The sequence below is a fragment of the Lutra lutra genome, chromosome 5 (assembly GCF_902655055.1).
Source record: "Lutra lutra chromosome 5, mLutLut1.2, whole genome shotgun sequence".
Taxonomy (NCBI): domain Eukaryota; kingdom Metazoa; phylum Chordata; class Mammalia; order Carnivora; family Mustelidae; genus Lutra; species Lutra lutra.
In genome coordinates, this window is record NC_062282.1 from 100,116,025 (window position 1) to 100,141,267 (window position 25,243).

The 25,243-nt window shown below is 44.7% G+C and overlaps 1 protein-coding gene across 3 annotated transcripts in view; it reads right to left on the reverse strand.

The window, feature by feature from the left end:
• Positions 1 to 25,243, reverse strand: part of ZNF366 (zinc finger protein 366) — a 67,825-nt gene that overhangs the window by 9,851 nt on the left and 32,731 nt on the right. For 2 of the 3 annotated variants that reach the window (XM_047730454.1, XM_047730456.1), the window contains exons 2-3: positions 9,887 to 11,232; positions 6,267 to 6,458 (exon numbers count right to left, since the gene is read on the reverse strand). In XM_047730454.1, the coding sequence (XP_047586410.1) occupies positions 6,267 to 6,458; positions 9,887 to 11,218 (1,524 nt within the window). In that variant the 5' untranslated portion in view covers positions 11,219 to 11,232. Of the gene's footprint in view, positions 1 to 6,266; positions 6,459 to 9,886; positions 11,233 to 16,649; positions 16,660 to 24,075; positions 24,081 to 25,243 lie in introns of those variants that run through there. The other variant, XM_047730455.1, reaches the window with a different exon arrangement.

Consider the following 25,243-nt stretch of genomic DNA (forward strand, 5'->3'; position numbering starts at 1 on the left):
CACTCCTAAACATTGTGGGACATTTTTAGTGGTACAAGAGTATATCAGGACATTACAGTGATATTGTCCCCTGAACTCAAAGCATATGGCTTTGGGGAAGGTCCACAGTGGGAGATGGGATGACTGGTCAGCTATATTATCTGAGAGTGACTGGTAGAGGAGACTTATTTCTGTGCTGTTGGTAAAGTTAACTGTTTATATATCAGAGTTACCCTTCATGGTTTATGGTAGCCTATCGGGCCCACCAATGGAAAGCTTTTGCAGGGTTGAAGGAAGGTGTGTCAACTCAGAAAGATGTCTGGGGCACTAAAGGAGCCCTAGGTTATTTTCTGAAATGCAAGGGGTACTTTCCTTTTCTTTGTGGTCAGCCTCAGGATCAAGCACAGAGTTATCCACACAGTAACACTTAATAAATACCTAAGTATTTAGTTGCAGGAAGAAGCAAACAAGTCAGGAAAATATCACTACCCCATGCAAAAATTCCAAAAGGGAGCCATCACCGAATATCTTCCTTTCTCCCACTAAAATACGTATAAGCCCTATACACACTAGTTCATAAACCAGAATCCCTAGTGGGAGAAGGATAGATAGGGACGAGTACTCAGGACCTGAGATACTAGACACTATTCACATCTCTGTGGTAGAAAACCTTAGCTTCTTCCTTTCAACTTCTGACCCTTCCACAAAACCCTTTGGTCCTTGTCCAGAATATCTGGCCTCTTTTTCTTTCTCAGAAGACCATCCTCACATGACAATAGATGATTATAGAAGGTACTTTATGTCTGTGAAATTCAGAGTCCCCTCATTCCCTGTTAGTGAAAAGAGGCCAGAGAAAATGAACTGGGTGAATTGAAGATGGCACCCTCGGGTGGGGTTTGAGATGTGAGCTCCAAGAAGAGTCATTACAGTAGAGAAGGGGAAGTAGACGGGAAGAAAGAAGAAGAGTCGGGGAGGATCACCAAAATGCTAGTTTCTTCTCCTGGGAAATGCAGTCAGTCTATGTCTAGGCCCCTTATAATCATGAGATATGCAGCTAAGAGCTTACCCACGTCAAGACTTGCTGAATCATCTCCTGCCAAGGTCTGTGGGGGATTAAATTAGGGCGGCTGTCAATACAGGAAGCTCCTGGAATGGTGAAGTCTCAGATTTCATGGTGCAGGTGGTCATCTCCATGGGTCTGCCCCTCCTGAACTCTCGGTTGCTCTAATGAGGGGTATTCATGTGCCTCTGACCTCAAATCTCAGCTTTTTCATCAAAGACCCACTTTTATGCTTACTTTTTAAATGGAGGGGGACCTCAACTTTAATAGAAAATTGGAACAAATGTTTTGAACCATCCTTTAAAAGTGGGTTGCATGAATCATTAGGTTTGGAGATAGCAGAGCAGAGAGGTGATGGTGAGACCACAGAAGGAGAGAGAACTTGCTCCATTTTCTCTTCTGTAAAATGTCAATGACCATAATAGTTTCTTATGAAGGTTTTTGTAAGGATCAAATGAGATAATTCATGTAAAGGGCTTGCTAAGAGTAAATATTAGCATCATTATCATGTACATAGTAGTCTCCCACATTCTGGAAATCGAGAGATCTTTAGAGAGAAGAGTGTTTTTTAAACCAATTATTTGGAGGAAATATTAGCAGGAGAACGAAGTAAGGAGTCCTTTGAGTAAATAGTCACCAGGTCACTTGAGGCATACAAAAATGGAAGGAGCTGTGTCTGACCCCACACTGAGAAATGTGGTTGGAAAGAGAAGATTCATCCTGAATTGCAGCCTTTGGGAGAGCCCTTTCCGTGGCTCCCCAATCCTCAGCCCTTTTAATAACTGGCTGATGCCCAGTTCACTTATCCAGATTCTGGCCTCCTCATAACCCTTCCCTCCCTGTCCAGGGCCTGGAGGCACCTCAGGCCACTTCCCGTGAGCTGCAGTGACAATGTGGACAGCCAGTGACACCAAGAAGCCGGCTGCGTGCAGAGACAAGGTGATGGCAGTAGGCCGCCCTGGGCCAGAGGCCCACAGAGCCGAGAAGAGGCACGCCACTTCGTGCCAACCAGCTACTCTGAGCCTGAGGACTGAGATGCACCAGGAAGCCTGTGTTTTCCTATTCTAAGAGAAAAGGTCAAAGAGCCGAAGCCTGCAGCCGAGGAGAATGGCTTCTGCTCAGCTGCCCTTCCCTTACATTCTTCTCTCTCTCTCTCTCTTTTAATAAGAAGGGTGTTCCTTTCCTCAAAGGGAGAGAGAGGGAGGGAGGGAGAGAGAGACTGTAAACTGTCCAAAAGGACCGTGAGAAAACAGGAAGCTTTGAAAAGTACAAGAGAAAGCAAGATGAAATCTATTTGCAGGCGGGCCCCTGGGGACATGTGAGGCATTGTGAAGCAGGCAGTTCATACAGCTATATCCTTCCTTCTGCTGAGGAGGGCTGTGCTGCCAAAAGGCTGCTATCTGGTCACTGCCTTAACTCTCTCCATGCCAGTCTGAGAGCCCTGACCCAAAGTTCTGGGCCCCTAAAAGGCCCCCTCTGGTTTGTCCCCCACGGGGCCTCCAAGAGCTGGAACGGGAAGCCATGGTGGCAAAGGCGGTGGGGACCCTTTCCAAGGAGACCTCCTCCTCTTCTATCAACTCTGCCCTCCGCCTTCAGGCCTCTGCCTCAGACGAGGCTGCAGATGACCTGGTGACTCATAACTTAGGCAGCTCCCGGCTTCACCCATCTCAGAGGAGAATTTGTCCCGGAAACTCTGGATGGCTGCTTTTCCTGGACAGGTTTCCCAAAGACGGCAGCTGGTTCTTTGCTATTATGGAGTGTGGCTGCTACAAGGATAGCATCCCGATCAACCCCTGCGTGCTTACGCAGAATCTGGGAAGCATATTTGTGAAACATGGCTCAAGTCTAGAGGCGCAGGTCTTTGGAGCTATTCCAGCTGGCTCCAAGAAGCCGAGTCCAAAAGTGAAGCCAATAGCAAAAGAGTCCAGAAGGGCAGTAATTTTTTTTAAGGAAAAAAAAAAAAAAGAAATATAGAATGGAAAATCTTTCCTCTCCTCTGGTTTTCCATCCCACTGTTAATGCTTAATCTCACAGTGAGCAAATGTTCTGCTTGCTATGGACAGCTGTGTCCACTGAGCATGGGGCCAGAGAGAGCCAGGCCAGGTTACAACAGGGGCCAGACTTCTAGGTTAGCCAGGATTTTTAGTGGTGAGAAACCTGAGAGAGTAGAATCTGTTATGTAAACAATCTCCCCTTTTTACAAGGTTTTGGGTCAAAGAGACAAAGCTAACTCTTAGAGCATGATTGGAGCAAGGTCTGCCTCTTTTTCCAGCCATGCCAATCATGAAAAGGGACTATCTCCTCCTTGTTACCCGTGAGAAACCTTGGGTTTCATTTTCTGGGCCTCTTCTCCAACATCACTATGCAGTCAGCCAGCCACTCATCTCTCACTGGCTGTGAATTTTGTAGCGATGAGCACATGGCCCTCCAGCATATGGCAGGACACCATCTCGAGATGGCCCAGTCCTACAGTGGGATCTGGAGCTAGTTTACAAACACACAGAGCCCTGTCACATACTCTGGAAACTCAGACATGTGCTGAAATTCCTTTGAAATGAAGAAAGGTGATGACACAAAGAGGATACCAACCAGGGGAGCACTTGGCAGGAACATGGGGACAGGGAGATGGGGAAAGGGAGATGCTTCTGACACCTTCCCAGAAGTAGAAGGCTCTTCAGTGAGATGACGGATACCTGTTCTTGTTTCAGAGATGTCTAAGAATGGAGAAGGGCCACCTGTTTGACAAAATACCCTTCAATGACAACTTATTTTTTCTACAGATAGACACATTCTCCTAGGCAGCCTCCTGACCCATAGTTTGGTCTCCTGGGAAAACCAGGATGGTTTCTGTAGATGACTCATCTAATTCCCACAACAGGCCCATCTGCCACTGAAGAATATAAACTGTATACATCATCTCAGAGCTGGCATTTCATCCTGCAGGACTCTTTTGTGGAAGCTGGTGGTGTGAGCATACATCCAGAGCCTAATGCACGCTCAAGGAGAGGTCACATTGAGTTTCTAAACCATGGAGTGGAACTTTAGGTGCCTGTTGAGCCCTGTATGGTGCACCATCACTGGGGTGGATGGAGGACGAGGGGAGGCATAAAGCATTGAGCAGGACTGGCTCACTGATCATTGGGCCCAGTTTGCACTACCATGTGCAATCTTTTGGACACTGGTACCAAAGAGAACCTTCTAAACCCTCAGATACCACCTGGTTCAAGAAATCCTCCAGGCCCCTCTGAGGCCCTTGAGGTAGGCACACAGAACTGCCTCTGCGTCCCCAGGTCAAACCCAGCCTGCAAGCCCTTTTCCTGTCGCTGCTGTGCTCCCTGACATATCCCTTGTCTCATAGATATTTTCCGCCTGGTTTAACCACTACTGCTGGACCTGAATTGATGAGGTAGAAGTGGGAGTTGGTTGGACTGAACACGTATGGAAGGGACAGCAAGCATGACTCCCTTCATGTTTTAACAAGGTACATGTTCAGCCACCGGTTGATAAGATAGAAAACCCAGTTCATGCTTAAAACCCAAGAGTAAACTCAGTGTAACGCATGAGGAGTGACCGACAGTGCCTGTTTGCACCCCCACTGTAGGAGACAGCAAACCCCTAGCAGGCAGGAACAGCTCTGTTAAAAGCAAGGGCTCAAGTGGGAAGTGGGAGGGAAATCAAGGTGTCTAATGAGAGAGCAAAGAGGTGGGTGGAATCCCCAGGCTCATGCTGCCAGGGCTGGCTCCATGGACATGTGACCAATGCAGTCACACAGGCCCCAACTCAAGAGTCCTGAGTTTACTACCTTGAAATTCTTCATAATGTTTGAACAAGGGCCCTCATATTTTCATTTTGCCCCAGGCACTATGAATCATGTATCCCCGTTTGCAGGCAGCTTCCTCCCCCTTGAGCTCAGATGACTCAAGATGGACATAAATTGACTTTCAAACCACTGGGAACTTGAAGGAAAAGAGGGGAAACACAAGTGGGTGGCAGGAAAGGGCTGGAGGGAGAAACCTCCCTCCCCCACCTCCAGAGAATGCTCACACAGGTCTAGGGAAGCTCTGGTTCCTGACCCCTCTCACCCTGTCCAGGAGCGGCCAACACAGGAAAGCAGTTTGCTTCGCAGGGGGTTCCTTCAAGTGGTGGGGGGCAGGGGACATGGTATAGAGGGATTAAAGGAGGAACAGCCCCTTGGATGGATGGAGCATATCATGGGGACCCCATCAGACATACAGTGACTAAGAAGAAAAACTTCATTTCAAACAGAGAGGCTCTAACTGAAGTTGTGATTCCCCTCTCCTTCCCCCTCAGCCCTCTCTTCACCATGGGGATGACACATGTCTGTGCATTCCTTGAATTAAATTACCCAATCCTCAGCAAAATTCCTTCTCACTCTGGAGGTGGAGAAGGGGAACAATGTGAGGAGGGGATGGGAAGAGTGGGGAAGAGTCTGGAAAACCCAAGCATTTCTAAGTAATACCAGTCACTGTCTTGAGTTTTATAAATCTCCAGCTCCCATGTGATCTCTGCTGATAAAAATCCAACAAGTTAACGTGATACAGACATTTTAATGAAGGTGCTCAGTCCTTGCACTCCGTGGTACTTAGGAACAAATGGGAAACACTTCAAATGACTGCACTCACCTTGACCCAAACAAGTATTTCTAAGGTCATCAGAGGGGCTAACCTCAGAATCTCATTCATCTTGCTTGGGAGACCTGCCCTCAAATTACATGGCTCAGTCCAAGTGTCAGGAGGGCAAGAGAGGAGCTATGAGAAGGGAGGGGCAGTGCTAGAAGCCTCTCTGACTCCTTTCTCTATTCTACTCATTGGCTTGTAAGGAGAAGAGGACTATACCCAACTGTTCCTTTCTAGAATGGGAACTCTCCGCATCACCTTCATCCTCTAACAACCTCATTCCCCAAATGGGCCTTCCATCCTCAGACCTCCCTTACTAGCTCCATCCTCCCCTGCACAGTCTGATTCCACCGTGAGACAAACAGGGCAGGCTTCTCAGGGACCAGCTAAGGCCTGGTGTGAGCATAGGTGGTGCAAGGAGGAACAGAGCAGCAGATGGGCCTGGGGCTGGCCACAGACCTACTCTGAGCCTGGGTGACCCCACGGATGAAGCAAGTAGAAAGTTTCCCCCAGAGATTCTCCCCCACAGGGCATTAGCATAACCTTCTGAGTCCTCCCCACCCGTATCCCTCCTGGGGTCCACTGCTCACCTTGCATTTGAAAGGCTTTACATCAGAGTGGACGATCATGTGTGCCTTGAGGGTCTGTTTCTGCACAAAACTCTTGTAGCAGAGGTGACACTGGTAGGCGCGAATGTTGGTGTGGATCAGCACGTGTCTCTTCATGTTGGCCAACAGAGTGAACTCCCGCCCGCAAATCCCACATTTGTGCTCCTTCACGCCCTGGAGGGAAGCAAGATTCCAAACATGCTGTGGTTAGCAGGTAACATGCTTTCTTTCATCAGAATTATTGTCTTCATTTTTCTCTTTGCCACACAAGTCCATGAAAAGCTTGGTGACAGATGCTGAGTCCCAAATGGTGTGGCATTAGCCTTGTGAATTGCTGTTTTCTTGAAAAGTGTTGCTTACATACTCTTTTTTTTGTTTTCTGAAAACCAGGAACTAAGCCAGAACTTTAGAGGAAAAGAAAGCTACAACTCTTATTCCTGCTGCTACAGGAGTTAATTCTACAGTAACAGTTCTGGGCATTAATAGGATTTTGGTAAGAGCACTATGGAATGATATGTGAAATGAGTCTATAATCCACCTTTCCTGATAATGGAAAAATAAACCTCCTCAAGTGATAACGTCATTTCTCATATGAAAACCAACGTTTCCTTGCCTTCTCATTAATGGACTTGAAAATCCCAGAAGAACAATTCATATGCGCACTTGAATAAATTACAATTTGGAAATCACCTCTTGAAATAGTCTCCTGGACTCCTACAGGTCATGGTGACATCTACGTGATTTGGGTATGGAGGCTCAGCTCAGCTAGCTTCTGTCCTATAGGGAAATTTGGCAGAGGACAGCTTTCTGAATTAGAAAACAGGACAGAAGGAGACTTTCTACTTTCCTTGCTGTTTATGGAGAAGTGTTTGAATACCTAAACATCAATGCCCTCAGTTGAAAGCACTCCCAGGGATTCATAGCATTATATTATCTATTCCAGACTCACCAGTGCTTTCCTGATAAGACATCTGCAAGCCATCTTAACACAAAAGGACTTTTCAGAAGGAAAACTTAGAGAATGATGGCATTAAAACTAAGGTTGTTATAGGATTATAACAAGTTACTTAGCTAATAACTGTATCTTATAAAACACATATTATCTGGTATCCTTAGTGACCTGGGGAGAGAGGAGTTCCAAGTTAGGTCTGAGTCTCTTTGCCTATATGTCCATTTCTTTAATGTGTGCCATGATAAGAAAATATCACTCAGTTCTGGTGAGCCCATGGCACGCAAGGGTGTGTCCAGGTCTCTGCCCAGTCATGTACTGGCTGTGTAACTTCAGACAAGTTTCATGGCCTTTCCTGGTGATGGCTCTCCCTCATCACAAGATGTGGTGGTGGGTCATGAGAATCAGGGACTCTTTCCAGCTGGAATACTCTTGAGTCTAGATGATTGTAGGTGAGTATGAATCTATGGTAAGGAAGAGACCTAAATTTTAATGGCCTCCTAAGAAGATGAATTTTAACAAGGTGTTGCATATTCAAGCCATGAGTTTGAAATTTTAAAATTAATAAAAATTATGTTCTTGATGGGTTTTAAACATTACTTCAGCATCTTTCTTCTCAAAATTGTCTCTACACTTGTCTGTGATTCTATTATCCTGCAATCAAGGAGAAGAATCTACTTATCACTGGTTTTGGAATTCTCTAAAGAGAATTCAGTATCCCAGGTAAAATTCACATGTAGGCTGGCCTACAACTGCAGTGAATGGAAGGCTGGACACAACTTGGGGAACAAAGGAAGTGACTGTGTCACTAAGCGGATCAGTGATAGCGCAGAGAGAGAGCCCATGGGAGTTGTCAGAAGTGAGGAAGGGAAATGAGGAGAAGGGGGACACGTGACAGTAGCGTTCAAAAGCTGGACTCCCGGATTCTGGGTGACTGTCCCATGCCTCAGTGCCTTCATTTGCAAATCTGGAGCAAAGATACCCACAGGTAGGGGCGCCTGGGTGGCTCAGTGGGTTAAAGCCTCTGCCTTAGCCTCAGGTCATGATCCCAGGGTCCTGGAATCGAGCCCCACATTGGGCTCTCTGCTCAGCGCTCAGCAGGGAGCCTGCTTCCCCCCCCCACCCTCTGCCTGCCTCTCTGCCTACTTGTGATCTCCGTCTGTCAAATAAATAAAATAAAATCTTAAAAAAAAAAATACCCACAGGTAGCTCTTAGAGTTGTTGACAAGGATCAAATGAGAAGTAAAGCACCTGTGACACAGCAAGTGTTCAATAAATACTACCTCTCATTGTTTGCCGACACTGTGGATTAAAATGTGTTTAGCTTCCTAATTCAAATGAGACATTTCAGATACCAGGCTGTTTTGTCCATTTTTACTTCATTTTCTACTATCTTACAGAATTTTTTTGTGTTCCAAAATGCATCTTTGGCTCCTTTTCCATGCATGTAGGAGCCCCTGAAATCAGCATATGGTCCCCTTTGTGGCTGAATCTCAGCACAGGTTCTTTGTTGATGGCTCCTGCATTAGGCAGGTGCCTCCTATCCGGATGGTGCCTTTAATAGGGCAGAAGCTGTTGGTACACTACCCACAAGGCAGCCACCCACTTCACCTCTGCTGCAGAGCCAAAAATGCCCATGTTGTGTCCTAGCCTAGCAAATGAAACTCATTATGGCAGAGTAGAGATACTATCTTGGCTGGGCAAAGTCCTCCACTGACCTTTCTGAATTAAAGAGTGCTTTAGAAACGCTGGCTTACTAGAAGTCTCTTCTGCCAAGAAAACCACTTGAGGTCAAAAGCGTGAGGGTAGAGGTCAGTGGGGCAAAGTTCCTCTCTGGGGAAGCTCGAAGCCAACCCAAGTCAGCTTAGCGGGGTAAGATTTCTGGGATACAACTGGGGCCTGGCCTTAGTTCATCCTGCCTGTCTCCAGAGCTCTGCTTGCAGACTAGGCTGAGCTTAGAACCCTGGGCCTGTATTCCCCCCTTAAAGACCTGAGCCCAGGGAAGATAAAACCAAAGCAAACAGAAGGATGCTATCTCATGCCTCCCACAAAAGACACCACAGGGCACTGTAGGCAACCAGCCAGGGGCTCTGCTACAGGAAGCACAGGCCTTGCTGGACCCAGAACCATATGCATACGAAGCAGTTCTCACAGCGAAGGGAGAAAACAACCCAAAATGTAGCCACTGCTCCAGCAGCAAAGGACCAATAGAAGTATTTAGAAGAAGGCTTTGATGAGTATATCCCAGGCACGGAGCTGGTTTTGGGTAAATGAGGCCTAAGAACACACTCGTGCTAGTGCCCTGGATGAGGTTTCCAGACACTGAATTTTAGGGTTTGTAGGAGGCTAAGAAGCAACAGCACAAGAACCTGTTTTTTCCTTCGGTCTTCCTCACCCTCCTTTCCAAACTGGCCACATTATTTATTTCGAGGCCCATCTTAGACTCTAGAAGGCTGGATGGGAAAGGACTTGCTTGCTGGTGTCTCAACCAAGGGGAGAAAGGAGGTGAGGACTCAGGGAAGCAGCCCCTTGCCCCTCCAGTCCTAAGCGGAGGGCAGCGAAGGGCCCCTGGCCCCCTCCACCCCGCCCCTACCAGGGGCTCTGCGCCTGCTCCCCAAGTGCCCGCCCCCGGCGCCGGCGGAGCCCACGGTACCTTGTGGGTGAGCGAGTGCTGCTTGAGGTGGTGCGGCTGCACGAACTCCATGCCGCACTCGGAGCAGATGTAGGGCCGGATGTCCTTGTGCTTCATCATGTGGTTCTGCAGCTGGCTTGGGTACTGGAAGGTCTTGTTGCACTCGGAGCAGCTGTACTGGATGGGGCCGCGGTGCGTGGTGAGGTGCCTCTTGAGCTGGGCCAACGTGGGGAAGTCTAGGCCGCACTCGACGCAGATGTTGTCGCGCCCGCTGGCGTGCTTGGCCTCGTGGGCCTTGAGCTCGCTGGGGTAGGCGAAGCCACGGCCGCACACGCGGCAGTTGTGCGGCTTCACCTCGCTGTGCTGCATCATGTGGCGCTTCAGGTGGCTGGTCTGCGTGAAGGCCTTGTGGCACACCTGGCACTTGTGGGGCCGCGTGCCCTGGTGGGTGAGCATGTGGGTGTGCAGGTGGCTGAGCTGCTTAAAGAGCTTCCCGCAGCGCGTGCACGCGTGCGGCTTGATCCCGCTGTGGCCCAGGATGTGGGTGACCAGGTTGTACTTGGAGGTGTAGGACTTCTCGCAGGTGGGGCACTGCCAGCGCTTCTGCGCCCCGCCCACGTCCACGTAGTAGCTGTCGTCGATGCGCACGTTCACGTCCACCCGCTCCACCTTCTGCTTGGTCTCCTCGCTCTCCGGAGGTTCGGCTTTGCGCGGCAGCAGCGCTTCCGGGGGCTGCTTGGGCATGAAGGTGTGCCGCCCGAAGGGGAAGGGGGAGGCCGAGGGCATGAAGAAGGGGAACATGAGCCCCGGGGGCACCTTGGGGTAGTAGGGGTAGGGCGTGGGCAGGAACGGGGCCGGCGCCGGCTGGGGCCACACGGCGCTGGGCTTCACGGGCTCCTGCTTGACGGGCTTGCCCCCCAAGTGTTCCAGGGTGCGGTAGAATTGGAAGCCCACGTTGCACAGGTCGATCATTTGCGAGTCATACTTGGGGCGCGGGGGCTGCGGAAAGAGCAGAGGGAAGCTCGGAGGGCCTTGGTTTTTGCTCTCCTCAGAGTGGAGGGAGAGAGGGGCCTCTTCCGCGGGGTGGTTGTACGGCATCTTAGTGGGCATGCTCTTCCGTTTCCGGGACCCTCCTCCTTCAAAGACCCCCGGGAATCCGTCTAGGTGTCCGGGAGGAGGCTCATACCGAAATTGGGAAAAAGGCCCCCGGAGAGCTTCTGGGAAGGGGTGCCTTTGGGGAGCTTTCCCTCGGGAAACCACTGGCTGCAGGCAGTGGGGAAAGGAGGGGGCTCTCTTCACACCCAAACTGAAGTGCACATCCTCATCTTTGATCATCTTCATTTCCTTCTGCATCCTTGGCAATTTTCCTTTAAAGAGAAAGAAACTTGCTGTTTAAAAAAAGAGTCCCTTTTTTCCCCTGAAGGGTTCTGGCTATGTATCAGTACTAATTTATGAAGAGTGATGCTTGTTTACTACTGACCCTCACTATTCCTAGGGCTGTTTGAAGTATGATTTTTTTTTCCTCTTACAGACCCATTTCCTGGAGAGCCCTGGCCCCCTGGATTGGGACCCTAGAGGTTCAGTCTAAATCCATAGCCACAGAATCCTAGCTGGGGTTTGGCGGGGAGGGCGTGAGAGTACACTGAACTGGGAAGAAACCTGAGAGTTCAACCAGCCATGGTGCCCACTTAAGATGAAGTTACAAAAAAAAAAAAAAAAAAAAAAAATGAGGGTAGCAAGACCCAGACAGATGAGGTGACGTGCTGAAGCCCACAGCTGGTCAGGGCAGGAGTCAGAACTGGGACCCATTCTGATAGCGTGAGATGGAACTGCCATCTGTTAGTGGTGACTTACATTTGTCTTTGGGGTTGAAGGAACCAATTTCCCCTGCCCCTCTCTGTCTTGAGGGCCTTGGCTGCTGGAGGGTGGGGAGTACTCAGGTCCACACAGGTGAAGAGATTTGCCTGCTTAACTGGGATCTCAGATTTTCTGAGTTACCCACTCCAAGCAAGGTGTGCTGCCGGGGTATATCAAGTGGATGAGGTCAATGGGATCCAGAAAAGCCTATAAGCCAATGTCACAGAGTCATCTTGGCAACTTTTGCATTTTCATCTTCCACCTGGAGCAACCTCAGGTGCAAATTTCCAAGACTGTGGATCTCTAAAACTGTGCTTGCCTCTCCTCTTTTCACACAGGTGTCCGGGTAAAGCCTGACTTTCAGTGATTCCTGAGGTGCGTGACATTTCCTTGCTGAGCCAGTTACTGACTGCATCCTGGTGACTACATCAGGTATGGGGGAGAGCCTGTGAGCTGGAGTGTAAACCAAGGACTCTGCTTCCTTTCACGTGTCTCCTTGCCATTTTTCTACACTCCTCATGTGGATAGTGGTAGAAAGAACCAAGTGGTTCTGACTCCACGTTTCCAGGGAGGCCCTTTGTACTGAAGTCCTCTGAGCTTGAATAGGATACCTAGGGCCCTGGCCCTGTGAGAATGGCTACATGCTGAGCAATGTAGGGTGAGGGTCCCAGGGGTGAGGGAACCAACGGCTTCTACTGATTTTCTTCAGTCCTTGATGGACCAAATGTAGATTCACAAGGACCTAGATAGTTCCAAAATTGCACATGTGTCTTCATGGGAGGTTTAAAAACTGAAGCACAGTTAAAACAAAGTGTGTCTTTTTACATTGGATTATCAATTCCATATACAGATGAGCCTACTGAGAGAAAATATATGTGTTTTTATTTTATGAATATTTGGGCATTACTTAAAACTATTACATAAAATCATCAGAAAATGAAAAAATAATGGCATTAATCTTTGCTTTGTATTTATGTGGTGGTTTGTCTTCTTTCCATGGGTTTGGAACTTAGTAATTAAGAGCAAGAGCTTCCTTATTTAGCACTGACCAGAATTTATTAATTTTTTGTTTGTGTATTTTCTTGTTAAGCAGGTATTAGATAATGCATGGCTAATGATGTCTGGTATCTCTATACCATGTGTTATACCTTCTACTAGAAAGCTACTTACATGGAAATGGATGTTACCACTAAATTTGAAATAGGTGTTTTGGTATATACATATTATTATTGACTTTGTTTAGTATCTTTGTTTTTAGTTGTGATGTAGTCTACTAATTGAGTCACTTTACTGTATTAGAGGTGACATTTTTAATACAATACTAATTTCAAAAGCATGCTTGTTTTCAGTGTTTGCATTTTATCACCATCAACCTAGTAAGGCAAGGAAACATTGTTGAACAGAGATATTGTGTTTTTAAATATCAGCAGCAGAGTTGTGGCCCCCAAAGGCAGAGATTTTCTGTATACGCATTTCAATTTCCTCCCTATTTTAATATGATTAAAATTTTCCCTAGTTTCTGACTTGTGTGTATACATACCCTACCCCTAAAACAGTAGTGTGCCTATTCTGGAATAAAATCATTAATTCAGGAGCTTTAAAAAGGCATTGAGATCCATCCACAGGCATTTTCCCAGAACTTTAAAACAGCAGTCCCCTCTGCATAAAGATCTTAAGGGATACTACCAGTCCCTACAGAGGTCAAGGAAAACTGGATCTGTTTCCTCTCAGCCCTCTTGAGAGAGAAATCAGCCATAGCTTCTGCTACTTATTAATATCCCTGTCTTCTGAGCACAGGGTGCTAAGGAGAAGCCCTAAGGGGTAAAAGAAAACCACAAAAAGCAAACTCATTGGGGGTGGGGAATGTTGAAGGGAAGAACAGGGAGAGGATGTTTTCCTCAGGAGGTAATTTATCTTGAAATCAGTCAACTTACAATTCTGGCCTCTACAAAAATATTAACAAACTCCTAGAAATCCTCAATGTGGGCCACCCACAGACTCCCCTCTATTTCTAAAAATACATCCACAGGCATCCATGGCAGATAGGGATTCCCATTCAGGTGGCAAGAGAGATCTGAGTGACACAGTCATCTTCTTGGTCAAAGGCAGACGAGTGGGGAACGGCAGGCCCTCCCCTGGCCAGTAACCCGTGGCTTCCCCCAGAAAACTGGCATGTCGTAAGACCGTTCCCCACTAGGATGAGCAAGACCATATGTAAAAAAGAAGAACTGAAATTGTAAAATAGCCACCTGTGGGATAGTTTGGAGCTTTGCTTTGGAGGCTGAGGATCTAGATTTGAATTCTTTGTGTTAGTAGCTGTGAGGAACTGAGCAAGTTAACTTTGGGGCTTGGTTTCCTTGGGAGTTGGGATATCCCCACTAGGTTGTTGGAAACTTAAAATAGAGCATGTATGTGAAAGTGTGTTAAACACTAGACAGCATGGTACTCTCGAGGTATAAGAAAGAGTAGACAGGAGGGGAGGATTGCTGTTGTGATCGGTAGACTGACAGCATCTCTTTTCTCCATGCTGAAGCTCTTGGTCAGCCTCTGGGTCTCTGCTTTACAAGTCAGAACATAGACTGGACTTATTAACCCTGAGTTGATCTTGTCACAGCAGTGGATGTGAACCACACTACAACAGGCCAGTGGGTGAGGTCAGGACATGGGTATTCATTCAGTGTGGGGATCAAACTTCTGGTCAAATGATTTGTTCAATAAATACTTACACATGTATACATTGTACATCTCTTAAGAGAAATGAAAGTCTCTTTCATTTGCAGATGTAATCTTGCAGTTTTCTGTAAATTGAACTTTTTTCAAAATAAAAAGTGAAATTATACATTGTACATCTCTTAAGAGGAAAAAAAAAAAAAAAAGAACAGATGGGTTTGGTGAGTGGGGACCAAAGGGATGTGGTGGGCTTGTAAGGTCTTCAGCCAGTCTGTGGGAAGCTGAAGGATTGCCCCTAGTCTAATATCAGAGGTCACCTTCCCAGAGACAGGAGGATCTGTTTGTCAAACCCCAAGTCTCAGATACTTAGGACAGTGCTGAGCCAACAGTGGCCAACTGACTCTCACAATTCCTGCTAAACTGTGAGGGCAGGAACTGGGTCTGTTTTGTTCACCCGGCATAGTGCCGGACGCCAAGGAAATGCTCAAGAAATTGCTGTGGGAGAGAAGGGAGGAAAGCTCTTGTTTTTAGTCTCCATATGGAACTTTTCAATGTATAATTTTATCTTTATTTAGCCTGCAGATGACTTTTTGAGACATCCCTAATCAGAGCATGCGCACGCTCATAAACTCTCAGGTAATTATTGTGGAAGGAACTTGAAATATACACCTTGTGTGTGCTATTGCTTACCCTCCTCAGTTTCCAAGGGCTGCCTTCCCTGACCTGATCTTCAAATCAGGGGAAGCCCTACATCCTGGCTATTTCCAGGATGCAAAGTATATGGAAGCTAATGCTGGGGAGCCATCCTCAAAGTGCTTTATAAGGGTCTGCAACCCAGTTGGAAAACAGATGCCCAAAAAGGCCAACAGGCAAGAGTTACTAGAAAGACAGACCTTTGGGGTGCCTGGGTGGCTCAGTCAGTTAAGCATCTGCCTCTTAATCTCAGCTCAGGCCTTGATCTCAGGGGTGTGAGTCAAGCCCTGCATGGAGCCTACTTTAAAAAGGTTGGGGGAGGCGTGGATCAAGAATGTGAAACCTAGACCAAGACTAAGTAGTCACCCTGGGCTCTTCCACCCAAAGGAGACATTTTGTGCTGTGAGGTGAGTGTGGAGGTTTAGAATAATCACAGATTTTCATTGCTACTGTCCGAGAATGTCCCTGACTTTCTTCCTTGTATACTCAAATCACCAAGGAAAATGGGCTGTAAATCAGGAAGCAAATAATTTCAGGAGGAAAATACTGGGTTGATCTGTGTTAGAAGAATCTGGGACTTAAGATGTCTTCTTTCATGGGTATTATCCACAAGAGTTAGGGATGAGGAAATGGGGAATGAAAGGATTTTAAAAACAAAAATAAAATCTCCTTCTGAACCATAAGGACCAATTAGAAACGCAAGGCCTACGATGAAACCACATTTAGTTTGGGAAAAAAAAAATTCTTCTAATAATGCCCTTTAATCAGGAATTCACCTACTGCACTAAAATATAAATATTCCCCAGATAAAATTACTGGTATTTTGTGGTTCTCACTCGAATCTAAGGTCATTCCAGTAAATGGTATAATAAGAAGAGTCATGGTGAGTCAGCATGCCAGAGGCAGATCTGCTTACCTTAACTCCATAATACTGATTTTTGTTCATCTTGAAATTCATGGAAAAATATTCTCTCACATTCTTTACTCCTTGAAGCTTTCCACATTTCATTGGAAAATGTTACATCTTGCTATTGGAGGCACTGACTTCCTTTTTGATTTGAGAGAGTGGCACTTTCTTATGTGGTCTACCTGGAGCGCTGCTCTCAACAAAGATGGATGCAGGGAGGAGGTGGGTATTGAGGAGACATTTAAGATAAAGCAACAGTGCTAAGAGAAGCAAGGGGAGTTGAGGGGGAAGGAATCAGGAAGGCAGGATGGGAGATATATGGATTCTGTTCATGCAAGAAGGTTTTGTAACATTCCTCCAAAGTGAGATGTTATTGGATCACCTGGTTCTTTGTGATTTTGATAACAAAAGAACTTCGAATCTTAGAATTAAACATTGTAATGATGGAACATTATTGTCTTAATATATATGTAGTTGTATTGCTGAGTTCTTCATCTGTGTATATTTGGCAAATAAGGATTCAGTCTTGTATTCCTGTGATTGGCAGGAATAAAAGGGTCTCTGTATGCAGCTGGCAAATAAGGCAATATGTTCCAAAGAAAGGAATTGTCTGCCTCGTCACACCCTGGATTAGTGGTATATCTAAGAAGAGGTAACCAGCTACCTGCTAGCAAGATCCCAGGTAGGGCCCTTCTAGATGGCTTTGTGGCCCTTATTTAATTTATAAACCCAAATTCCTCCCATTTTGTTGTAAAGTAATCTGTCAGCCTACAGCATGGTGGTCAAAGAAGATATTAATTGGTGATGAGACCTATTTACATGTAAAACAGTTAATTGAACTCACATAATTTATTTTCTTAAATTTCTAGAAATCACCAGGACATTAAATAGTTAAAGTCGTTTAGTTTTTCATTGTTTAGATTGTCCATGCTGAGTATGCATATATACTATATATATTGACATGTACACCAAAAAGGTCTTATTAAAACAGCAACAAATTCAGCTATTAACGTGCATAAATTAAGTAGATGTGGGAAAAAATAAATAAAGAGATGTGGGTTTCATTTAGGAAAGTGTTAATGGCTAGGTCAAGTTTCTGGAAAGCAGGAGTGAATATAATGACTTGAGCCCTGGAACAGCTGCTAGGTTGTTGGGGTTATCTCTGCCCTCGTGACCCATTTAAAGGAAGGAAATGAATTGGAGATGTGACTTAGCAGTTTTCTTTCCCAACCCTCAGAGCTAACATATTTCTTGTGGATGGAGCTGTAACTGGAATGTTAAAATTTTTTCCTCCTTTCTTTTGGGGGAATTATCCTTAGAATATATGTCAGGGTTTTTTTGTTTGTTTGTTCTTTTGTTTTATGTTTGTAGATGAAGTACATTTAATATAGCCTCTTCTAGCTATGCAAATATGCACATGCATATTATAAAGCTTAGTTTTGTCTATTTCTGGGAATGACAGCATATTGTTAGGTAGGCCTTAGAATAGGTAGCTAATGCCAGAAAATATGACCCTCTGGCAAGCAAGGGTGGTAAGAATTAACACATAATAAATGAGGATAGCCATCTGTGGAAGGAACCTATCTTAACAGCGTAACTCAAGGCTGTATTTTTGGGAGAGGAGTGTGAAGAACTGTTTTGTATCTTAATTCTGGTGGTGGTTACACAACTCTATTTGTTAGAGCTCCTAGAACTCAAATGAATTTTACAGTATGTAAATTAAAAATAAGTTTAAAAATATAAAAGAAACATACCCCAAAATGCTACTCTGCACATTAGTATAAAAAAAGTAACTGAGGATATTTGGAAAATACTGGTCAGGGCTAGCAGACTTCACCCTCTAATCAAGTCTTATCTTTGGAATGCATCCAATAACATGCATATGATATATGAAGAGGGGAACTCAGTTACAAGTATTTGGTGATCTTAAATATTGATCTTTCCAAAGGGGAGACTTTGAATGTGGCAGATATATCAGCTTTTTTGTTTGTTTGTTTGTTTTGTTCTGTATGTTTTCTATTCCGTGTGAATGTTATGGAGGCAGGGATGGTGCTTTAAATTACACTTCAAGGTCTAATTTTTGGCCCCAATTGCATATTCAGTAAATAATCTTCCATTGCTTCTCCAACATTTTTGAAATGTTTGTCTACCATCAGTGGACAGGATCATTCTGGTCATTAGGAAAGCTATTTCTCCCCCTTGTAAATCAATAGATTGGTATTGACATGCAGGTCCAACGATAACTCTTGTGAATGAATCATTTCCTCTAAGAGTGATTAATGGAGTGATTTTATGAAATGGAACACATGAATGTCCAAACCCACAGACCCAATCCTGAGTCATGGCAGCCCCATCAGACGCTGCTATCCCATGAGGTCTACCTGAGCAGTCACCTGCCATCAGTCTTTTATACCTTACACTGGATATGAGCCAGACTGTCCCTGGATATGAGCCAGACAGGAGGCAGAGAGAACCTCACCTACTGGAGGCTTTATGGAGATGGACAGGTGAAACTCTCCTTTCTATCAAAGCTGGAAGAAAATGCATCACTTCTCTGACGTTTATCACATTTGTCTGACTCATTGACTAGTTCCTATGTTGCTAGTCACCTTTCCTGTGGGTAGGTATCTTATATTTCTAACAATCTGGTTAGAAAGTCAGAAACTTGACTAGTGTGTTAACTGTTGCTGGGATCCAGTAAATGTGTAGAAATTGATTTAATAAGTCCCACGTTTTAGCTTATTCTTGTTCCCTGGTCCCTATTCTTACCTGAAAGAAGGAATAACTGGTTGACCTACCCTGTCCCATTTCATCCTAGGCCAACTTCACATCAATAAATACACTGCCAAGAACAACTCTGGTGAGGAAGGTGGTTTAGCTAAGGTATAGCAATGGCTAGGGTTTTGCTTTTCAGAAAGCACGGCCCTCTTTGCTTGCTGTGGGTGCAGGATCCTTAGCCAGTGTAGGCCGTATTCCTTTGACCCAGAAGGTGGAATTCCAGTCCTGTTACACTGAAATAATTTGAGTGAATGTGGGAAGGCTCTGAAAATGCCCAGTGATCAAATGCCACCGAGCCTCTAAGGGAATGTGTCACCCTAGAGCAGAACATGCCCACGTTCTAGCAAACAATATCCCAACAAGGCAGGCCACCACAATTTCTCTCAGTCACTCCATAATTGCGAGTTCCCCCGTGATCTGCTGGGCAAATGTCCATTAGTTTTGTGGAAATGCCCACCCTAAAGGATCTTCAGTCTAACACTCTCCCCACTGCACTATCTCAGCTGCCTGCCCACCCTAATGGGCAAAAGGATCTGTGACCTCACCCTTTCTTTTTATTTTTATGTAGAGAAAATTCCTGCTCTATTTCTATCTTCTGACACATGATCACTTTTTATCCTGGATACCAGTTTTCACCTCACACTTTTTAGTTTAAGGTCTTCTGTTTCATGTTGATTTTTCTACTGATTCTGCTCACTAAAAGCATTCTTGGAAAATACATAAATGTATTTATTTCCTCATGTACTTGTACCCCTAGCCTGTCTCTGGAAGGAAATACAAGAATCTAGTAAGACTGGTTGCCTCTGAGGAGGTAGACTATATGGCTAGTGGAGGAAGGCTTGGGAGTCCAGCACTCAAGTTACCCATTCTGGATGGACTGTTGCCATCATAGTCTATAGACATGGGAAAGTGCCCTGTGGGTGTGGAGTTCCCTGGGTGGAAAGGAAACTTTTAATTGTGTAACTTTTCAACTTATACTTTAGCAGACTGTGACTGACTTAGCTGCTCAAATACTTGCACTAAAAAAGAAAAATTCATATTGGCTTTCAAACAGCAAACATTCAGACAAAATTAGACTTGGGATCCCCTTTCTTTTGAGTGGTTAAGAACTCTCTGGAAGCATTTCTTTGGACTTCTCAAGTTTTCTGCCCAAGGTCTTTTGATGCCCCTGGCAAAGTTAATCCTGGTTTAGACTTTGGGCTTGCAGCTTTGGGACCCAGGGAAGTTAAGTGTAAGCAACCGCAAAGAGTCAGCCATGAAGAAACCTCCCCAAAGGCATTCACTCAGGAAATTCCTTCAAGTGCTTTCGCTGTGCCTGTACGGTGTGGGAGCCAGAGGATAATGTCTAATTTGCCAAAAGCTAACTTCAAGGAATTCATGGTCTGGGAGAAGAAACTGACAAACAGAAGTGGAGGAAAAAAAGACTAGGAGCTACAATAGAGAATCCTTGAACTGGCAGGTTGATTTGCTGGATATGAGGGAACAAGAAGCAGAATGGCATTTCTTTGACATAAAATAATTTCTTTCAAGATATTCCTTTATTTCCTTTTTTTTTAATCATTAAAACTTCCATTAGAATAACAAAAAATAGATGGAAGAGTATCTGTGAATGTGAGAGAAATGAAATTGCCCTTTCCCCAACTAGTGCTCTAGTCTCCACTAGCCATGTATCCTGCAGAACAGAGGAAGACTTTGGTGACTTGAAAATTGGGCTGAGGGGCGCCTGGGTGGCTCAGTGGGTTAAAGCCTCTGCTTTCGGCTCAGGTCATGATCCCAGGTCCTGGGATCGAGCCCCACATCGGGCTCTCTGCTCAGCAGAGAGTCTGCTTCCTCCTATCTCTCTCTGCCTGCTTCTCTGCCTACTTGTGATCTCTGTCTGTCAAATAAATAAATAAAATCTTTAAAAAAAGAAAATTGGGCTGACCTTTGATGGACTGCATTAAGAAAACCGTGAGTATATAAGACAAAAATACATTCAACCTTGGAAGTTCAGATTAAATGAGTTTGATGTGAAGATTCACAGTAATTACAGAATCACACAAGGCAAATATGACTAATCCAGTTTCTTCAAGCTACCCATCCCTGAGTTTATCCTGGCTCCTTCCCCAGTGCTGAGAAACAACTTTGGGATGCTAAGGATGAGGCCCTTGGATTATCAGGTCCTCTCCCAGGGCACTAAGGTAATTAGCTTAAAATCTTCTTCCAGAGCAAAAGTCCAAGCCTATTTATGACACTGCACAATCATAAAATGTCAAAGCGCAAGCCTGCTCCAGCCCTCAGACAGAAATATTCCCTCCTTCCTCTCCGCTCCCACAGTCTGTGCCCACACCCGTCACGCCGATTCCTCCCTGAGCACTGCAACAACCTGCTTGCCCACGTCACTGGGATCCCCTTGAGAGTTGGACTGATGCCTAAACTTCTCTGAGTTTTCACGGCCTTGTAAAATGACTGGTACTTACCAACGGTTTTAAGTGAGACATTTCAAATTGCAATAACGTTCTAGTCATAAGTGATCTTATTCTGTTCATTACCACTAACTAGTAGATAAAACTACAAAAAAAGTCTGTGGAGTTCTTTCCTTGTACTCTTTTCTTTCTACTTCCCATCTAACAAATAGACAATGCTTTTCTGTTGTTGTTTAGGATTAGTCATCAAAAGGAACATAATTTATTTTCAGATGTGGTTCATCTTGCTAATTAAGTGTGGTGTTTAGAGAATGGCCCTGAAAAGCAATGCTCACATTCCCAAGAAGGAGCATATTCATATCAGAATCCATAACTTCGAATCTAACTCGTCTCTTTTCCATACCTCAAGTGCTTATGACATTAAAATGTAATAATACCCCAAGATTTGTAATCACCTCAGTGTGTCTCATTCTAGCATTCTTCTTTGACAGTTTCTCCCTTTAATATGTTCTCTCCCATAAATCCCCAATACTAACTTTATGTAAAAGATAAGGAAGAAAGAGAAGGAGGGAGGGAACCAAGAAGTCAGCTTGCCAACACCTTCCACATTGGCCATGCATTGTTGGGTGGTTGCTAGAAAATCTTGTTCACTGTTTCTTAGAAATGGCTGTTAGCCTCTCTCTTTGTTTCCATTCCCAGAGCAAGGACTGTAGTCTGGTTGCCCACTTCACTCCCAGGTTTCTTTCAACAGTTTCCATCCACTCTTCCAGACGATTTTTCTCCTTTTTTTTTTTAAAGATTTCTTGAATACCAGAGTCAAATTAATCTCCTAAAAACTTGGCCCTTTTTCTTTTTTTTAAACTCTTAAACACAATTTGTATTTTTTTTTATTATGTTAGTCACCATACAGTACATCCTTAGTTTTTGATGCAGTATTCCATGATTCATTGTTTGCGTATAACACCCAGTGCTCCATGCAATACGTGTCCCCCTTAATGCCTATCACTGGGCCAACCCATCCTCTATCCCCTTCCTCTCTAAAACCCTCAGTTTGTTTTCTGGAGTCTAATCTCTCATGGTTCGTCTCCCTGTCTGACTTCCTTCCCTTCGTTTTTCCTTTCCTTCTCCTAATGTCCTCCAGGTTGCTGAATACCCAACTTCTGCATCAACATGGATGGAACTGGATGAAATTATGCTAAGTGAAATAAGTCAAGCAGAGAAAGTCAGTTATCATATGGTTTCACTTATTTGTGGAACATAAGGAATAGCATGGAGGACATCAGGAAAACTCGTCTCTTTTTCTAAGACAACTCTCTGTTAAGGAACCAACAACAATAGTGTATAGATATTGCTATACATAGTTTGTAGAGCTTACTAATTGCTGCTCCTATATCCATTCCTCCTTCTACCTTTAGGATTTGAACCCAGATTTTGCTTGTGGTGACTATGTGCCCAGCCGAAGTGCTAGCCTTTTCAACATCCCTTAAGGTAGGGGTTGTCTGGTGCCACAGTTCTGGCCAATGAGATGTAAACAGTGGGGGCTAGGGATTTCTGAGAAAGCCCTTGCATTCCTAACACAGAAACCACCTGCTTTATCTTTTCCTTTTTTAATTCTTTCTTTCTGGAATGTGGATATGAGGTTGGAAGTGCATCAGTCATATCACAACCATGAAACAAAGTTAATAACAATGCTTCCCACAAAGTATAGTAGAGGGGAAGAGAGCAGTTGTCAGTATGAAACTGCAGTGACCCTCTTGGTGCTGGTCTTCTGGTTATTTGGCAAAACAAATCCTTTACTTCATTAGGAAAATGTATACAGAGTTCTGTGGCTACAACTAAACAAAATCCCTACCTGATACACAGGGCAATGTAAACTTTGCTCCCTGACATTCAAAGCAAATGTGAACTCCTCTCTCTGACTTTCAGGTCCCTTAAAACAGATCCAACTGAGTTCTCCTTCTCACAAAAACCCTCTCAGTACCAATGAGACCCGGCTTTCACTCCTCTTTCTATGCAGAGCAAACTGATTTCTACCTCCTGGCCTTTGTTTAGACTGGTCAGCCACCCAGGAATATTCTTTCCATTGATCCATCCTACTGTTCCAGGCTTCCTCCCAGAAACTTTTCCACCCTAACCCTTATGCCCAGTTATCTTTTCCTCCTTTCTTTCTCTCTCTCTCTCTCTTTTTTTAAGTTTTTTAAATTAATTTGAGAGAGAGTTGCCTGTGAGTGGAAGGGTGTGGGGCAAGGGGAGAAGGAGAGAGAGAGAATCTCGGGCAGACTCCAGTGAGCGTGGAGCCCACTCAGACTCTATCTCAGGACCCTGAGATCATAACCTGAGCCGAAAACAAGAATCAGATGCTTAACCCTCTGAGCCACCCAGGTGGCCCTTCCTTCTTTCAAATCTTATTGTATCACCCCACTGAACCCTGGGTTAAATACAGTGTTTGTTTGGGATTTTTTTGTTTTTTTTTGTTTTTTGTTTGTTTCTTTTTTTTCTTTACTTCACTCTGGTTCCTTCACACTTAGGTTTTGTTTTCCCATAAGCTCCTTTCAGCCTGAGATTCATAACCCATCTGTCTCCCATTGTGCCTTGCATGGTACTAATTGCCATGAAGTTACTTGGTAGAGAACTGTTGCCAGGTTAGGATTCTTACTATGCACTGCTATAGCTGCTTTTTGAAATACATTTGTTTGTGGCTTTACGAGGACATGTGAATTTAGGTTGTATTTCCATCTAGGAAGAGATACCTGCATTCCCATATTTACTGCAGCATTATTCACAATAGCCAAGAGGTGGAAACAACCCAAGTGACTGTCAATGGATGAATAAATCAAGAAAAGTATATGTACTGGAATATTATTCAGCCTTAAAAAGGAAGGAATCCTGGCATTTGTGACAGTATGAATGGAGCTGGAGGGCATTCTACTAAGTGAAATAAACTAGACAGAGAAAGATAAATACTGCACGGCATCCCTTATATGTGGAATCTAAAAAAAAAAAAAAAAAAGTCGAACGCCTAGAAACAGAATGTTGAGAAGTAGCTGCCAGAGGCTTGGGTGTGGGGGAAATAGAGGCTGGTAAAAGGGTATATAATTTCAGTTATATGATGAAAAATCTGAGGATCAAATGTAAAACATAGTGACTCTAGTTGATAACACCATACTATATACTTGAAATTTGTTAAAAGGGTAGAACTTAAAAGTCCTCTCCCCTCCCCAAAAAAGTGGTAAATATGTGGGGTGATGCATGTGTTACTTAACTAGTTGGAGGGGATCCTTTCACAATGTATAGGCATATCGAGTCATCACATTGTTTAAAGATCTTACAATTTTATTTGCCAGTTATACCTCAGAAAAGCTGGGGGAAAATGAGGAAGTCTCTTCAAAGATACATCCTCCAAATACCTTAAAACATCAGCAGAAGTGTGTCTTATTGAATAGCAATCTCTAGTCTAAGAAATTGCAATGACTTTTTTATTTCGTATATTAATCTTTTTTTAAAAAATTAGTGAAACAAAAATGATGGGGAACATGAAATAATCATCTCTTTTGGGAAAGACCTTGGGGAAAACGCCCACAGGACCCATTTATAAGTGTCTGTGAGTTGCTTTGGGGCACTCTGAGGAGTCTCAGTGTTGCTTGGTAGAAACTCCACCAGGCAGTCTTGATAGAAGAGGACAGAGTCTAAGCTTATGAGCAGTGACACCCAGGCTTGCAGGACTCAAAGGATACCTTGGGGACCTCAGGGGCTCAGGAGTGATTGCCAGGTTACCTCCACAAATTGACCTCTGATGTATTTGTTGCCCACCTCAGGCAAGGCCACATGGGGGTGAGGAGTGAAGGGGTTCTCCTGCAAAGATGTATATGACACAGTGCCTTTCCTCCGGGAGCTTGCCACCTAGCTGAGGAAATGAGCTGGAGATTGTAGGATCACAGACTGTCTGAGTTGGGGGGGGACCTAAAAGGTCTAAAATGTCAGCCACGTTATAAGTCTCTTAACCGTTCAGGGTCTTGTTTACCACCTTTACGAACCAGAGCTGATACTGCCTACCTTAGTAGTGAATTG